This window comes from Hemitrygon akajei, chromosome 3, assembly GCF_048418815.1.
Source record: "Hemitrygon akajei chromosome 3, sHemAka1.3, whole genome shotgun sequence".
Classification (NCBI taxonomy): domain Eukaryota; kingdom Metazoa; phylum Chordata; class Chondrichthyes; order Myliobatiformes; family Dasyatidae; genus Hemitrygon; species Hemitrygon akajei.
The window spans coordinates 20,810,711-20,829,473 of NC_133126.1; the positions used below are offsets into that span (position 1 = coordinate 20,810,711).

An 18,763-nucleotide genomic window follows, 5' to 3' on the forward strand; every position below is an offset into this window, starting at 1 on the left:
GTGCCTTTCTTCTCTGGCAAGGAAGTTTAGAGGGGCAGCCTGACCTAGGCAGCGTGACTGTGGTTTCTTATTTTTTCCAGGAGGCTTCTGTACGTCCTGCCCAATGGTAGTAGTGAGAAGAGAGCATGGCCTGGATGGTGGGGGCCTTTAATGCTGAATGCTGCTTTCCTGTGGCAGAGCTACATGTAAATATACTCAATGGTGGCGAGAGCTTTGCTTGTGATGGACTGCCCCATAACGTGCCCATTGAAGTGATCAAGATTCAAGATTGTTTATTGTAATATGTCAATACACAAGTGCAAAGGAGAATAAAATGATTGTTTCTCTGGATTCAACGCAACATAAAAAAACCACAATAATCATAAAAAACACAATGAATATAAAGATAGAAGCAATCCAGTAAAACATAATACACAGTAACTGCTGAGTGTGGATGTACAGAAATAATATTCCCTTATATACTGTGCGTAGATTGATTGTATGTACAGTACATAATATGACGCTGGGTGCAGAAGGCATAACAGCATAAGGAACAGAACTGTCAGGCTAGGTAGCAGCTTCTTTCCCCAGGTTGTTAGACCTCTTAACATCCTGCTGCCACCCAGCACGCACGTACAACCTGTCTAAATATCCTGTTCCTCTCCCTCCACCACCCACTCCCCAACTCACAGACACACTCTCATCCTGCACTTGTCACTGCTACCTGGCCTGCTGAGTTCCTCCGGCATTTTGTGTGTGAAGCTTGGATTTCCAGCACCTGCAGATCCTCTCTTGTTTATACTGCTGCTCGCCTTATTATATATAATGATGGTTCATTTAGCCATATGCATGTGCATGGTTGAATGACAATGAACTTGGACTTGAAATGATCAAGTGACAAAGTGATTCTTGGCGAGCGGAACTCTTCTCAGTGCAGCAGGGCAGATGAAAACGCAGTAGGACAGTGACTGTCAGCGTGAGTATCAGATGTGGAGTCTAAGTGTCGAGTGGCGGTGCATGGGGGGAGGTGAAGGGTGCTGAGCAGTGGCTGATGTTGATGTACTGGTGGTGGGTGGGTTAATGATTGGAGGTGTTGATCAGCCTGACGGCTTGGGGGCAGCAACTGATATATATTTCTGCTCTGCATCAACATGCTCAAGATGCTGAGAATTGATTTCCATTGTGGCACTTAACAACCACTTGTGTTATCATCTCCTCCAGGTGCTCCAGAACATTTAGTAGCTTCTGAAGTGAACTAGCTTTTAATTAACACTTCAAACAAAAACAACACCCAGACTTGTGCACAACAAGATCTCACATGGATAGTAGCTAGGTAGCAGCATTACAGAAAGTGGAGGAACTTTTGGCCCTTTTTGCCGGCTCCACCAATCAATGAGATCCATTCAAAGGGGTGTGGGCTTTGCCAGTCGAGCCGGTGTTTAACTGTGCATAGCAAAACACACACAAAATGCTGGAGGAATTCAGCAGGACAGGCAGCATCTATGGAAAAGAGTAAACAGTAGGCATTTGAGGCCAAGACCCTCCTTCAGGACTCAAACTGTCCATCCCCAGTTGTCCTTGATGGGCTCTCTCCTGGAACCACTGCAGTACATGAGATGTGGGTTGAGGTGTAGTTATGTGCCTCATGCTGACAGGGAGAGTGGAACTCATAGTACATTTATTATCAGAGTAAGTACTATATATGTTACCACATACCACCTTGAGATTCATTTTCTTGCTGTCATTTTCAGGAAAATAAATAAAATAGAATTCATGAAAAATTAATACATAATCGAAGACTGAATACAATCAATTTGCAAAAGAAGATAAATTGCAAATCTCGGAGGCTCTGTACCCAACGAATCACACTCTCTCTCTCTCTCTCTCTCGTTGGTGGAGAGTTTGTTGCCGATTCTCGGGTTGGAGAACTTGGGGAAAGAAAAACAATGCGACAGACTTTGTTGCCGCAGATCAGTGAGTTGTTTTGTTAGTCTCCCCTCACTATGAAAGGTGACACTTCCTTTTCCCTTTATTAGGGGAAGAAAGAGCCTGTGGCATGTCAAATTGACAGGTAAATTAGTTTGTGTTGGACTGCAGATCATGATCTCTCTTGGAGGCTTTCTATTGCTTGCTTGGGTGGTGGAGGGTGCTGATGCTTTTTGTAGAAGTGGGTTGGGAAGGGTTATTGCTTTGATGTTGCTTGGCCATGGGAGGGGGAGTGGGGAGCTTTAGGGTTCTAACATTTTAACTGCCGCTCTTTCTTTGGAGCATTTTCTGTTTCCGTGGATGTCTGTGAAGAACAAGAATTTCAGGATGTATATTGCATACATTTCTCTGATAGTGCATGGGACTATTGAACTAAAAAACAAGTAGTACTAAGAGTATGAGTCGTAGAGTCCATGAAAGTGAGTCTGCAGATTGTTGCAGTGAGTGAAGTTATCCACGTCAGTTCAGGAGCCTGATGGTTGTAGGGTAATAGCTAATCCTGAATCTGGTGGTGTGGGACCCAAGGCTTCTGCCAGTCCTGCCAATAGTAATAAGAAGAGAGTCTGGATGCTGGGGGTGGGGAATTGGGAGGGTCCTTGATAATGGACACTGCTTTGTTGTGGCGACACTCCATGTAAATGTGCTCAGTGATGGGGAGAGCTTTGCTTGTGATGAACTGAACTGTATCTGGTACTTTCTGTAGAAGTTTTCCAGTCCTAGTACTGGTGTTTTCATACCAGGCCATGTTCCAGCATTTTGATCCAACTACTGTGAAGAAATGATGATGTATTTCCAAATCAGGATAGTGTGTGACTTGGAGGGCATCTTCCTTGTGGTTATGTTCCCATGTCATTGCTACCCTCGTCCTTCTAGTCGGTGAGGGCTGTGGATTTGGAAAGTGCTGAGAATTGTTGGTGAGTTGCTGTAGTCGTCCAGTAGGCGGTGCAACTGCTGCTAATGTATGTCAGAGGTGGAATGAGTGAATAGTTATGGAGGGGGACAATGGACTAAACTCACAAAATGCTGGAGGAACTCAGCAAGTCAGACAATTTGTGTGTTGTTCAAGATTTGAAGCATCTGTGGATGTACATAATAACATGGCCACTGAATGTATGTTTCGATGTTTCAACATACATGTGAAAAAATAAAGTTAATCCCTCACCTATTGAGCAATCCCTGTGATTTCAGCTTAACATTCTTGATGAAAGAGAACTAATGGCCTTGCAGGGAGGGTAATTCCAAAGGTTTCCAACCCTGTGAGTAAAGCTTCTTCATTTCAATAATGGCTCCCCAGCAAACATCCACTAGCAAGTTTCTACTGCCATACAATAGAGAGTATTCTGCCTTGTTGCAACACCGTCTGGTATAAAGGCGCTGATGCACAGTATCAGTAGAGCTATGGAGGGTCGTAGACGCAGCCAGCTGCATCATGGGCACAACTCTCCCTACCACTGAGGACATAATGAGGCACAGAAGAAGTCCTGGTTATTTATTTCGAACAGGGAAGACCCCAGCTGTGCCAGTTACCTGCGATGACCTGCACCGTATATGATTCTTGATCCACAGCAATGTGATTGACTCTTGAGGTGCCTCTCAGCTTTGAGAGATGCTCAGTTGGCTGGGTTGGGTTGGAGCGTGAGTGGGCAGGGGGTGGTGGCGGCTGGACTGTACTGCCTCCTGCTGGAAGGGTGTGATGGGGTGGTTGCCTCTAATGACCATTAACCAGGCCCCTGAAGAGTTGGAATTACCAGTCACTGAAGCTCTGGCCAATGCACTTAGATTTAATAACCACTATCAAGAACAGAAACTGGAGTCTTTGATCAATATCCTTTGGGTAGCCATATAGAAATTGGCCAATGGCCTCACTTGAATTCCACTGCTGTCTGTAAGGAGTTTATACATTCTCTCCATGACCATGTGCGCTCCCTTGGGTGCTGTGATTTACTTCCACAATGCAAAGATGTACGAGTTAGGGGGTTAATTGGTCACATGGGGGTAATTGTGAGGCATGGACTCATTGGCATGGAAGGGCATGTTACTGCAGACATGGTGATGAAGACAATTTAGATATGGACTTGTTTGCATATTTATCTATCTATCTATTCAAAAAGCTAATTTAAAGATACAGCATAGCAACAAGCCCTTTTTGGTCCTCACCACCCAGTTGCACCAATGTAACCGATTAACCTTCTGACCCGTACGTCTTTGGAATGTGGGAGGAAGCCGGAGCACCCGGAGGAAACCCCATACGGGCACAGGTGAGCATTCATACTCTTTACACACAGCAGAGGGGTTGAACACAGGTTGCTGGCTCGGTAATAGTGTTATGCTAACCACCATACTACCGTGCCAGCGCTGATCTGGTCGCCACTGTGTCCATTATAAATGCAGTCATGTTATCGTTCCCATTATGCGCTCCTTTGTGACTCTAGATTCTGGAAAAGATTCACTGAGAACACCTGCCCTCAAATCCATTTGGTTTAGAGAGTAGATGCTATAAGGAGATTGGACAAACTACACCAGTTTCTCTGCAGTGGCAGAGGCTGAGGGGAGACTTAATAGAAGTTTATAAAATGATATGTGGCATGGACAGAATTGACAGCCAGCATCTCTGTCCCAGAGTCGATAGTCTAATACTACATCGTCTGTGGGTGGAGGGAGGAGGTTAAAGGGAGATGTGGGAAGGAAGTGTTTTTTTAAAAATACACACACACACAAACAAACAACCACACACACACCACCACACACACACACACACCACCACACACACACACACACACACACACACACACACAATGCATTGCCAGGGATGGTGGATGGTGGGAGGTGTACAAAGGAGAACAAAGTGCTACAGTTATGGAGAGGGTGCAGTGCAGGGAGACAATAAGGTCCACAGAGAATGGAGAGATACAGATTCATCTATTTGTCGTATGCATGTGGAATCATGCAGTGAACACAAGCAACGCAATTTAAGGATGTGTTGGGAGTATCGACACACTCTCTTGCATGCCCATAACGCTTGGCAAAACAAAACAGAACACAAGAAGCAACAAAACAATAACAGCAAGATCCTCCCTCCCACTCTCCCACACACCCTGACTGGCCTGCAATCCTAGGATTGGCCCCCAGGACTCCAGTGTACTCACAAACAACGAGCTTCTGACTTTCCCACTGGACTCTCAGACATGTAGACTCAATACTTTGGCCATTGGGCCTTGACTTCCAATTGACCTTTGGGCTTCGATTTTCCGTACTGACCTCAGGACTAACCAATGATAAGACCCCAAACGCCAGGCCTCAAACTCCAGACTTGCCAATGACGGGACCCTGCATTCCAGGCCAAGAAGTAGAGGATGGACAGGATTAGGGTCATTAAGCGTCATTAGCTTAATTAAGTCAGCTCAACATCATGGGCTGAGGGGCCTGTTCCTGTGCTGTACTGTCTTTTGTTGTACATTCACAAAAACTTGATAATTTCAAGTTTAAGTTCAAGTTTAATTATCATTCCACCGTATAAGAATATAGGCAAACATTACCAATAGCACATAGCACATATGTTTACAACAGCAGCAAAACATAGTCACAAAAAAATTTAGCTTAAGTCCCCGAGTAGCATGGCCTGTAGATTGATGGTGCATAGGATATTGTCAAGAGGACTGGAATATAAAATTGAAGCCCCTTTTTACCAGATGTCTCTAGAAACACAGCTCATTAACCCCTCGCTAACAGCCCCTGGCCTCAGCGAGGAGAAAACCACCTTTCTCGAACTCTGTACGTCTAGGGTCACCATTACTTGGGTCCCACCAGACTGGGAAGATGGAATGTCTCGACCACCCAAACCCCAATCTGAGTGAATACTGTGTAAACATTGCCCACGTGCAATTATCCGTCAGCAAGAAATAACAGACTGTACACCTCATGCGATTATAAAGGTGTATTTGTGAATGTCAATTTAATCAAATATTTATTAAAGAAGGAAGAAGAAGAAAGAAAAAAATAAAAAGGCCCATTATAATTAAACAAATGTGCACAAGGTTGGAGCACGTCTTCCAAAAGCTGGATGTGTCCTTGTACTCACGGCACCAACTCCTATTCACCAATCACAGGTAGAACTTCACACCTTGGACTCCACTGAGTCTCACATTCTGGTTGGATCAAATCCTACCACCACTTCTCTCGATCTCCTCTCTCCATCTCCCGCTGAAAAGACCTCGGAGCACCACAGAGTCCATCACAAAACTTCTTCACCCGGCTTTCTCTAGAACCTTCTCCCAATTCCACCATCCTGATTGGCTGGACCCAACATTCCTAAGCATGAACATCACAGCTCCTTATCTTTAATGGTAACCCAAACACTGTCAGCAGAAAACACTGCTTCTGCAGAAAACCATTAAATGAAATACCCTACAACATTAGCAGCAAAATCTTAACCAAGGCGTTACACACTTCCCCCCACCAAAAACCATGTCCTCATAAGTTTGAAACTTATCAAACCATTATTAATAACAGTTTTCAAATAAATTTTGTGATGTCAGGACCTCCAACCCTTTTGTGAATGATAGTGACATATCTCACTAGGGGGATAGACAATACTCTGTTCCCCTGGTGCATCATAAGCCTGCCTATCTGGGGGTTTCCTGACTCTTTGAGATCTTCTTATCCCACCTTCAGCCCTAAGCACTCCTGGTGATCTTTCTGGTCTTCTTGGGGATGCCTACGCCGTCTATTACTCCGGCAATTCGCATCCCCTGTCACTTGACTGAGCTCAGCTTCATCCCCAAGAACTTTGGATCCCAGCTTCCCTTCATTGTCTAACATCGAGTCTACCTGTTCACTGCCTGGATCCCTCTCCACTGCATCAGTGTGGGGAGGTTCAGGAATATCATCATAAATTATTAGGGAGTTTGCATGAAGTATACCACACTCCCTGTTCCTCATCTGCTGAGTCCATACAGCATTCAGTGGTTAGGTCCGTTTCAGGTCTCCCAATGATTGCCTTTCTGTTCTCTCCCTTCGGTGTAGAGTCTTCCCACTAGATGTAGGGTCCATGTCAGGCTCTGGGTCACACGTACCTCCTGCCCTAGAGGTAAATAGTAATTCTGACAGAATTTTGACAGGCCCATTCCCCTCTTCTGGCTTCACACAGAAAACTGGCACATTTGGCATCGGACTCTCCACTACACAAGGCATAGCCAACTTGTTGTTTTCCTAGTAACTCCAAATTGCTCATGAATACTCAGTCTCCAGGCATCAGTTGGGAAAACCTACTGTTTTGCTCATACCTCCTCATTTCCTTGATTCTGCTTGATGGTAGAGACCTCTGCTAGTTCATAAGCCTTTTGCAGTTCCATCCTCCTGTCAGACACATAATTAAGATAGGTCTTTTGTGGTAAGTCTTCCTTGTCCGTACCAAAACAGATCTACAGGCAATCTTGCTTCATGCCCAAACATCAAATAGTATGGCGAGTATCCAGTAGTTTCATTCCGTGTACAGTTGTAGCTGTAAACCAGATGCCCAATTTGCTGACTCCTCTTGCTCTCCTTGCTGATATCCAGGGTTCCAAGCATGTCTAGCAATGTCCAGTTGAACCTCTCAGGCTGGGGATTACCCTGTGGATGATAGGGAGTGGTCCTCAACTTCTCAACTCCAAGCATGCCCAGTAACTCATGTATAAGCCTACTCTCAAAATCCCTTCCCCAATCACTGTGTATCTGTCTTGAAGGTCAGAATGAACAAAATACGTTTTCCATACCACTTTGACCATGGTGGACTCCCTCTGATCCTTTATAGGGAAAGCTTGAGCATATCTGGTGTGGGGAAATCAGTAGTAACCAAGACATTTGCAGTGTTGCTGGAATCAGTCTCCATGGAGAGGAAATCCATACCTACTAAATCAAGTGGCTCCGCACTCTGTGAATGGAATAAGGGAGTGACCCTTGTAGGCAGCGTCTCCCTCCGAATACGTCGAATGCACGATTTACCTCAGGCTTCATTCTGGGCCGGTTGAACTGATCAATAAGTCTTGTCAAACTTCAAATAACCTGAATCATCAAAACAATCCTCGGATGCTTTTCAGGCAAAACCAACTGGGAACGCTGAGGCCCGCCTGGAGGAGATGTGACCCAGTACAGAACCTGGTTCCCTAACTCCACTTTGTTCCATTCTCCCACAGCAGGAGTATGGTCTTTTTATCCTTGGCTACATCCCCCTTCTGCAACAGCTGACCAGATGAGGGACATCTCGCTAAGCTGCCGCCACTTCCCCAGGACCAATGCACGCAACTGCTTCGCATTCAGAGCAGTCAAGTTGCAATAAGCTTGTGGAATGGCAATCAGAAGCTCCCAAATTATCCCCAGCTGTATCCTGCCATAGTCTTGCCTCTGATTTCCTCGTGGCAGAGAACTGGCACATTGCTTTAATTGCAGAGGGAGGAGCACTCTTACACACTCCATCCATTTCCTGCCCTTCATGTGAACATTGGGACAATGCATCTACATCAATGTCCTGGCTCCCTAGCCGATACTTCAGGCTGAGATCATGGGCAGACAACGTGGCCAACCAACAATGGCCTGTGGCATCCAGTTTTGCTGAGGTCAGGATACAAGTCAATGGATTTTTTTCAGTCCTCACCTTAAACTTGTCACCATATAGACAGGCACTTAACTTATCCGGCACAGCCCATTTCAATGCCAGAAACTCCAATTTGTGCATGAGGCAGTTTTGCTCGGAGGGTGACAAAAGCAACAGGTCCCAACCCTGTGCCCTGATCCTGATACAGACGTGAGAAGAACCCTGTGCAGGGTCAACCCACGGAAGGCTGCTGGACCAGACAACATCCCTGGTAGAGTGCTCGGAGGATGTGCAGACCAGCTAGCAGATGTTCTCACTGACATCTTCAACATCTCCCTGAGCAGCGCCACCATTCCAACGTGCTTCAAGGCCACCACCATCGTCCCCGTGCCGAAGAAGTCTTCAGTGTCCTGCCTAAATGACTACCGTCCTGTTGCACTTACATCCATCATCATGAAGTGTTTTGAGAGGCTCGTCATGAGGCATATCAAGACCCTGCTGCCCCCCTCACTGGACCCCCTGCAGTTTGTGTACCGTCCCAACTGCTCAACAGATGACGCCATTGCCACCACCCTCCACCTGGCCCTAACCCACCTGGACAAAAAAGACACATACGTTCGGATGCTGTTCATAGACTTTAGTTCAGCATTCAACACAATCATCCCTCAGCAACTGATTGGAAAGCTGAGCCTACTGGGCCTGAACACCTCCCTCTGCAACTGGATCCTAGACTTCCTGACTGGGAGATCTCAGTCAGTCTGGATCGGGAGCAGCATCTCCAACACCATCACACTGAGCACGGGGGCCCCCCAGGGTTGCGTGCTCAGTCCACTGCTGTTCACTCTGCTGACTCACGACTGTGCTGCAACACACAGCTCGAACCACATCATCAAGTTCACCAATGACACGACCGTGGTGGGTCTCATCAGCAAGAATGATGAGTCAGCTTACAGAGAGGAGGTGCAGCGGCTAACGGACTGGTGCAGAGCCAACAACCTGTCTCTTAATGTGAACAAAACAAAAGAGATGGTTGTTGACTTCAGGAGGGCACAGAGCGACAACTCCCCGCTGAACATCATCGGCTCGTTAAGAGCACCAAATTTCTTGGTGTTCACCTGACGGAGAATCTCACCTGGTCCCTCAACACCAGCTCCATAGCAAAGAAAGCCCAGTAGCATCTCTACTTTCTGCGAAGGCTGAGGAAAGTCCATCTCCCACCCCACAACCTCATCACATTCTACAGTGGTTGTATTGAGAGCATCCTGAGCAGCCGCATCACTGCCTGGTTCGGAAATTGCACCATGTCGGATCACAAGACCCTGCAGCGGATAGTGAGGACAGCTGAGAAGATCATCGAAGTCTTTCTTCCCGCCATCACGGACATTTACACTACACGCTGCATCCGCAAAGGAAACAGCATTATGAAGGACCCCATGCACCCGTCATACAATCTCTTCTCCCTCCTGCTGTCTGGGAAAAGGCTCTGAAGCATTCGGGCTCTTACGACCAGACTATGTAACAGTTTCTTCCCCCAAGCTATCAGACTCCTCAATACCCAGAGCCTGGACTGACACCTTGCCCTACTGTCCTGTTTATTATTTATTGTAATGCCTGCACTGTTTTTGTGCACTTTATGCAGTCCAATGTAGGTCTGTAGTCTAGAATAGCTTTCTCTGTGTTTTTTTTAAATTACGTAGTTCAGTCTAGTTTTTGTACTGTGTCATGTAAACCATGGTCCTGAAAAACGTTGTCTCATTTTTACTATGCACTGTACCAGCAGTTATGGTCGAAACAACAATAAAAGTTGACTTGACTTGGGAATGCCCCCTAAGCCCTCTCGGCTGGTGTCTGTGTGCAGCACATATGGCAGCTGGGGGTTTGCAAAGGCCAGTCAGTAGCTCCTTCAGCAACTGGAAGGCCTCTTCACATTTTGCTCCGAAAGGCTCCAAAGGACTAAGCTGAACTTTACCATCTTCTCCTTTTCTTCCCTCAGGGAGGGTAACTGTACAGAAGCTGATTCAAAGGGTGGCTTACTTTAGAGTAGTCCTTCACAAATATCTGGTAGTACCTACAGAATCCAAGGAAAGACCATAGCTCACTCACATTCTTGGACAGTTCTGTAGCTACTCCATCCTGTGAGACTATGATCCGACGTAGTTGACAGACGTCTTGTAAAACTGGCACTTGTCCAGCGACAGTTTCAACCCTTCAGTTTTCAGACGGCCTAACACCTTCAGTAGCCTGGACCCGAGTGCTATAAGGTCATCCAGGTACACCAGCACCTCAAGCAAGTTCATGTCCCCAATAGTCTTCTCCATGACACGTTGGAAAGTAGCTGGTGTTCCTGATACACCCTGGGGCATTCTTTCAAACTGAAAGAATCCAAATGGTCGGATGAATGCCGTCTTCTCCTTGTAGCTTCACTCACAGGTATCTGATAATACCCTCTCCTTGGGTCCAGCACACTGAACCACTTCACTCCACTCAGACAGGCCAGTGCGTCCTCGATCTGCAGAACAGTATATTGCTCGGGAACTGTTCAGAATCCAAATCTTCAGAGTCCAATAGTCAACACACATTTGTACCTTCCCATTCTTCTTCCTCATCACCACTATGGGTGGCACATAGGGACTTCTCGACTCAGTGATAATCCCTGCTTCCTTCAGCTTCAGCAGATGCTGCTGAACGTCCTGCAGCTCTGCAGGTGCTAATCGGCGAGATGTCCCTCTGAAAGGGGTATCCTCTGTCACTCGATGGTGTGGCGGTTACCCTTGGAACAACCCACATCAAACTTTCCTGATCCAGGAGATTGTCTCTCTCCTGGTTTTCTCACAGGGAAACTAGACATTACAGTCACTGGAAAAAGCTGTGCCATCAGCATCCCCCTCCTGGGGGTGACCCCTCTCTCTGAGGTGTTCCAGACAATGACTGTCATCCAGTTTACGTGTATAGCTGACCTCCTTCGCAGTTCAGGCCTCACCAGTACCCCAGCGGGTGAGCATGATTGGTTCAACTGACCTCATTGAAAGCTATTAAATGGTGAAAGGCCTTGATAGACTGGGTGTGGAGAGAGTGCTTCCTATGGTGGCAGAGTCTAAGACAGAGGACACAGCCTCAGAACAGAAGGACATCCTGTTAGAAAGGAGATGATGAGGAATTTCTTTAGCCAAAAAGTGGTGAATCTGTGGAATTCTTTGAGATAGGCAGTTGTGAAGATTATGTCTTTATGCATATTTAAGGCAGAAGTTGATAGATTCTTGATTGCTCAGGGTATGAAGGCCTATGGGGAGAAGGGGGGAGATTGGGGCTGAGAGGAAAATTGGGCCATGCATGATGAAATGGCAGAGCAGACTCAGTGGGCCAAATGGCCGAATTCTGCTCCTATATCTTATGGTCTTAATGCAAGATCTGCTATTTAGATAACCCCAGGAGGATGCAGTAAGCTTTGATAACAATGGAATCTCTGTGAGCCTCACCTTCTCCCTGCTCTGCTTCCTTCCAAAACTTCAAAGGCACATCTGAGGTCAGTCCGAGGATCCTTCGCATTGCCACCATATGACATAGGAGCAGAATTAAGCCATTCAACTCATTGAGTCTGCTTCACCATTCAAACATGGCTGATATAATGTCCCTCTCAATCCTACTCCCCTATAACCTTTGACGCCATTACTAATCTAGCACCTAACAATCTCTGCTTTAAATATACCCTGACGAAGGGTCTCAGCCCGAAACGTTGACAGCGCGTCTCTCTTAGATGCTGCCTGACCTGCTGTGTTCTACCAGCATTTTGTGTGTGTTGTTGTTTAAATATACCCAATGATTTGGCCTCCACAGCCATATGGGGCAATGAATTCCACAAATTCACCACCCTCCGGCTGAAGAAATTCCTCCTCATTATGTCCTTCTATTCTGAAGCAGTGCCCTCTGGCCCTAAACTCCCCCACTACAGAAAACACCCTCTCCACATCCACTCTATTTAGGCCTTCCAATATTCATAAGCTTCAGCAGGATTGCCCCTCATTCTTCTGCTCTCCTGAAGAGTGGAGAATGCTGATTGTGAATGCGTGCAATCCGTGAGCCTCTGCTATGATGTTGCCTGGAGTTCAGGGGCCGTGTGATTGGAGTGCTGCCTTTTAATTATTGTTTCTGCTGACATTGTGCTTTGTGGTGATAGCGGTGATAATGGCAAAGTCAACAAAATGCTGTTGTTCCAAAGAGGCTCACTTTGCAAACTCATTATTATTTTCAAATCCCTGTGGAATTGTCCGAGAGACTTCAGAAATATAGGCATCGACCTGAAGAAAAAGATCACAGGGGCTAAAACAGAAATTGATAGGATTTATTTCCCCCAGCATCCTTAAACCTTCTTATGTTAATGGTTTTGGTTATAATAATATTAGTGGTAGGGAGAAGGGGGTGTTTGAAGGTGAGCATTCTAACTGGCTACATTATTGTCTGGTATGGGGGTACCAATGCCCAGGATCAGGAAAAAGCTGCAGAGGTTGTAAAGACGGCCAGCTCCATCATGGGCATTAGCCTCTCAACCATCGAGGGCATCTTCAGAGGGCGATGCCTCACAAAGGGACATAAGAGACACCCACCATCCAGGACATGCCCTTTTCTCATTACTACCATCAGAGAACAGGTACAGGAGCCTGAAGATACAACCTCAACATTTTATGGAGCAGCTCTTCCCCTCTGCCATCAGATTTCTGAATGGTCTATGGACCCTTCAACACTACTATTTTACTCTCTTTTTAATTTATTTAAAAACATTTCCTATTATAAATGATGGTAATTTTTATGTATTGCAGTGTACTGCTCCCACAACACAACAAATATTACGCCTACGTCAGTGATAATAAACTGATTCTGATTGTCAATGGGGTTTAGAGTTGAAAAGTTACACTTCATGGGAAACTTGTTACCTTATTAATCTGCACTTAAAATATGGCGGGGTGAGGTGGGGGGGGGGGGTGGGGAGAGAGAAGAGTCGTTGGTTAATCAAAGATTGTCAGCACGGCCTTGAGAGAACCTGTCTGACAAATTTGAGAATTTGATGCAACACACACAAAATGCTTTGAGGAACTCAGCAGGTCAGGCAGCATCTATGAAAATGAATAAACAGTTGATGTTAGGGGCCAAGACCCTTCATCAGGACAGAGAAGGAAGGAGGAAAATGCCTGAATAAAAAGACGGGGGAAGGGGAAAGAGGCTAATTTGGAAGTGATGTCAGAAGTGTTATTGATGACAGTTGTTCTCCACAGTTGTTAGCTGGCCAACTGAATGATTCCTCAGATGTTGAAAATTCAGAGATTTCCAGCACAAGATGCTGGAGGAACTCAGCAGGTCAGGCAACATCTCTGGAGAGGAATAGACAGTGGATGTTTCAGGCTGAGACCCTTCATCATAACTCATGATAAAGAGTGTTGGCCCTTCAATGACAGGAAATTGAGTGCACAGCCACTAATGAACAGGATTAGAGATGCCTGCGATCCATGTTTCTACACTCATAGGTGCTTGCAGGATTTGAACCCATGGCCTTCTGAAATTGTGCATTCAATTCCTGATGAAGGGCCTTGGCCAATGTACCCTCCAATTTGTAATGACTAGTGTGCACAAAAATCTTGTGCTATACAACAAGATGTACTCACTGAATTTTTAAGTGGAAGTAAACCTGAAGCTGTTCTAAGCCATTCCGCTTCAAATGAACTGGCAGCTTTTTTGTGCTTCACGCCCTTTGCTTCTTTGGAATTCGACGTAGTGAATCAATAATTTCTTCAATAAAAACAGTATAAATAAGTCAGTTCTAAAACCTGCAGACAAATCTTCGCAAACTCACATTGTCAACAACGTCTGCATCAGAAACTGGAAAAGGAAATGTGATTGTGTATGATCGTGAAGTATACTTAACATGCCAACAATGTAGAGGGTGACAACATTTTGTGCACTAGTAGCAAAAGTTGTGTGTGTGTGTGCGCGTGCGCACACGCACACCTTAGAGGGGTCATTGGTCTTGGCCCAAAGCGTCAACTGTTAGTCCTCTCCATATATGTTACCTGACCTGCTGAATTCCTCCAGCATTTTGTGCGCTACACTAAGTGTTTCCAGCATTTAACAGCAACCCTGTTACTTGTAAAAATGCCATTCCCTTTTCTCAATCCCTCCATCTCCGCCACATCTGCTCTCAGGATGAGGCTTTTTATTCCAGGACGAAGGAGGTGTCTTCCTTTTTTAAAGAAAGGGGCTTCCCTTCCTCCACCATCAACTCTACCCCCAAACGCATCTCTCCCATTTCACGCACATCTGCTCTCACCCCATCAGCCCGCCACACCACTCGGGACAGGGTTCCCCTTGTCCTCACCTACCACCCCACCAGCCTCCATGTCCAACATATAATTCTCCGTAACTTCTGCCATCTTCAACAGGATCCCAACTACCAAGCACATCTTTCCCTCCTCCCCCCACTTTCTGCTTTCCACAGGGATCGCTCCCTATGTGACTGCCTTGTCCATTCATCCCCCCATCCCTTCCCACCGATCTCTCTCCTGGCACTTATCCTTGTAAGCGGAACAAGTGCTACACCTGCCCTTACACTTCCTCCCTCACCACCATTCAGGGGCCCAGACAGTCCTTCCAGGTGAGGTGACACTTCACCTGTGAGTCGGCTGGTGTGGTATACTGCGTCTGGTGCTCCTGGTGTGGCCTTTTATATATTGGTGAGACCCGACGCAGACTGGGAGACCGTTTTGCTGAACACCTACGCTCTGTCTACCAGAGGAAGTAGGATCTCCCAGTGGCCACACATTTTAATTCCACATCCCATTCCCATTCTGATATGTCTATCCATGGCCTCCTCTACTGTCAAGATGAAGCCACACTCAGGTTGAAGGAACAACACCTTATATTCCATCTGGGTAGCCTCCAACCTGATGGCATGAACATTGATTTCTCTAACTTCCGTTAATGCCCCTCCTCCCCTTCTTACCCCATCCCTGATTTTTAATTTTTAATATTTTTTTCCTCGCTTTCCCTCTCATAATAACTCCTTGCCTGTTCTCCATCTTCCTCTGGTGCTCCCCTCCCCCTTTCTTTCTTCCAAGCCCTTCCATCCTAATGTACTCCCCCCTTCTCTAGCCTTGTATCCCTTTTGCCAATCAACGTCCCAGCTCTTGGCTTCATCCCTCCCCCTCCTGTCTTCTCCTATCATTTTGGGTCCCCCCCACCCCCTCCCACTTCCAAATCCCTTACTATTTATTTTTTCCATTAGTCCTGACGAAGGGTCTCGACCCAAAACGGCGTCTGTACTTCTTCCTATAGATGCTGCCTGGCCTGCTGTGTTCCACCAGCATTTTGCGTGTGTTGCTTGAATTTCCAGCACCTGCAGATTTTCTCGTGTTTGTGTTTCCAGCATTTTCCATTTTCATGTATTCTGATAAATACTTGTCAACACAATGATCAAATAAGGGAGGAGCTGTGACAGGACATAAATATTAAAAAAACAGTAACAAAAATAATAATATTTCACTCTTTATTCCAGATCACTCAATATCTTGGGAAGCTCTACAGTGAGATGATCTTTGTAAATGGATTTGTGCATTGTGATCCACACCCAGGCAACGTGTTAGTGAGAAAATCCCCTCAAACCAACAAGGCTGAAATTGTGTTGCTGGACCACGGACTCTATCAGGTAAACTCTCAAATCACTTTGTTGAAAACCATGGCAGCAAGACAGATGAGTTAAGAGTTGGAAGGCCACACACAGGCTCAAATCCTGCAATATTATTTGGAATATTCAGTTCTGATTGCTTCATTGTGGAAAGGATGTGGAAGTTTCAGAGAGGGAGCAGAGGAGATTTACCAGGATGCTGCCTGGACTAAAGAGCATGTCTTATGAAGATGGGCTGAGTGAGCTTGGTCTTTACTCTTTGGAGCGAAGGAGACGTGATAGAGCTGTACAAGATGATAAGAGACATTGTAAGAGTGAGTAGCCAGAGACCGTTTTCCCAGGGCGGAAATGGCTAATGCAAGGGGTGTAATTTTAAGGTGTTTGGTTGAAAGTACGTGGGGGGGGGTGGGGTTGTTTTAATTAGTTTTTTTATAATAGCGGTATACCGCGGAGTAGACTCTACTGGCCCTTCGAGCCATGCTGTCCCAGTAACCCCTATTAGCTCTAATCTGATCATGGTACAATCTACAATGACCAATTAACCTACCTGGTATGTCTTTGGACCGTGGGAGGAAATCGATACACCCGGAGAAAACCCATGCATTTCACAGGGAGGACATACAGACTACTTAGAGAGAGCACTGGAAGTGGACTCCGAACTTCAGAATGTCCTGTGCTGTAATAAGATTGAGCTAACCACTATGCTACCTTGGCACTCCAGCATATGTCAGAGGTAAGTTCTTTACAGAGAGAGTGATGGGTGCGTGGAATGCTCTGCCAGGGGTGGTGGTGAAGTCAGATACGGTAGGGGCACTTAAGAAACCCTTAGTTAAACAGGCATGTGGATGATAGAAATAGGGAGGGTTCTGCAGGAGGGAAGTTAGATTGATCTTAGAGAAGCTTAAAAGGGTGGCACTACACCATGTACCAAAGGGCCTACTTGCTGTAATGTTCACTGTTCTGTGTTCTGTATTTGAGTGTAGAACCACAGAATTCATGCATCTCTGGTCCTGCTCATTTGAGGCCACGCAATCAATTTACTAATTCCTAAACCCATCAATTCCCCTCTTAATCTCGCCACTCTAATTCTCTTTTCCATCAATATGACCAAGCTTTCGGGCATCAAGTTTATTTCGCACAGCTTTACAGAATTAGAGAAAGTCGCAACACTGAAGAGGCTGTTGGGCCTGTCTTGGCTGTGCTGATCAAAATGAATTACAGAGCCAACTATCATCCTCAAGGTGTGGGCCCACAGCTCTAAGCACATGCCTCTCAGGGGATATATTGCGGTATTATGAAGGACATGGCAAACAGGAGCAGTGCCTGTAAGGTCTGAATTATATGATAAAGGATAAGAAACATCGAAACATGCAGAGTATCATCGTATTTTCTCTCAACGACTAACACAGTCCAAGGGGGCAGGCTGGAGGTGTTGCCACGATTCTTGCTCCAACAGAGCATGCCCACAACCCTAACCCTTCTGTCTTTGTGATGTGGAAGGAAACCAGAGCACCTGGAGATGTACAGACTCCTTAGAGACATTGGTGGGATTTGAACCCTGATTTTACAGATGTTAAAGCGTTACACCAGCCACTACATTACCATGCCTCCCTAATTAACCAATTAATTAATTACGTGCTGGGAGCACAGATCTGGAAGAGTTCACTTTACCTGGAACCATACCATAAGGAACATAAAGGTAAACGTCTATTTAGCATCGGTCAGGACGGGACGCTTGCTATTGCCACCCAACATGCAATTCTGCACTCCAATGCAGTTGACTTGTAACTGAGTCCAGATTCAGCTTCTTTCAAACCGTATTAAGGAATTGGAGCTGGAACTGGAAGAACTGCCGATCATTCGGGAGACTGGGGAGGAGGGGAGGGTTGATTGACGGACATACTGAGGGTTTGTTACACCCAAAATGCAGGACACCGGTAACTGGGTGACTGCCTGGAGGGGGAAAGGGAGCCACTATGGCCGTTCTCCTCGAAACGAGTACAGTATACTGCTTTGGATACATTTGTGGTGGGGGTGGGTGGATGAAATAGCAGAGGAAAGCCACAGCAGTCAGGTCTCTGTCACCGAGTCTGGCTCTCTGTTTCAGAAGTGACAGGCGGAGAGGAGGAGTGCAGTAGTGATTGGGGATTCCATTCCATTGTTAGGGGAACAGACAGGACATTCTCTGGATGTAAAAGAGACACACAGATGGTATGCTGCCTCCCGGGGTTTCAGATTCTCGATCAGTGGTATCTCTTCGGGGAAGGTATGCTCTGGACAAAAAGGATGGGTATCAATATCCTTGCAAGCAGGTTTTGTAGAGCTGTTAGGGAGGGTTTAAATGGACACCTCTCTATTCTGAGGTTGTGCCCGCTGGTCCTAGATTCCACCCCCACTATAGGAAACATCCTCACTATGTCCACTCTATCGAGGACCTTAAATATTCAATAGGTTTTGACAACTGTAACTAAAATTTGATAACTTGGAAAGGTTTACAGGGAATTCAAAGGAACAGATTGTTTGCTGAGGATGATGTCTGAGTGAAGATCTTCTCAGCA

The 18,763-nt window shown here is 46.0% G+C and overlaps 1 protein-coding gene across 4 annotated transcripts in view; it reads left to right on the forward strand.

Annotated features, from left to right (window-relative positions):
* Nucleotides 1-18,763, forward strand: part of adck1 (aarF domain containing kinase 1) — a 681,773-nt gene that overhangs the window by 452,267 nt on the left and 210,743 nt on the right. For all 4 annotated transcript variants that reach the window (XM_073039303.1, XM_073039304.1, XM_073039305.1 and 1 more), the window contains one exon: nucleotides 16,077-16,226. In XM_073039303.1, coding sequence (XP_072895404.1) covers nucleotides 16,077-16,226 — 150 coding nt within the window. The remainder of the gene's footprint in view (nucleotides 1-16,076; nucleotides 16,227-18,763) is intronic.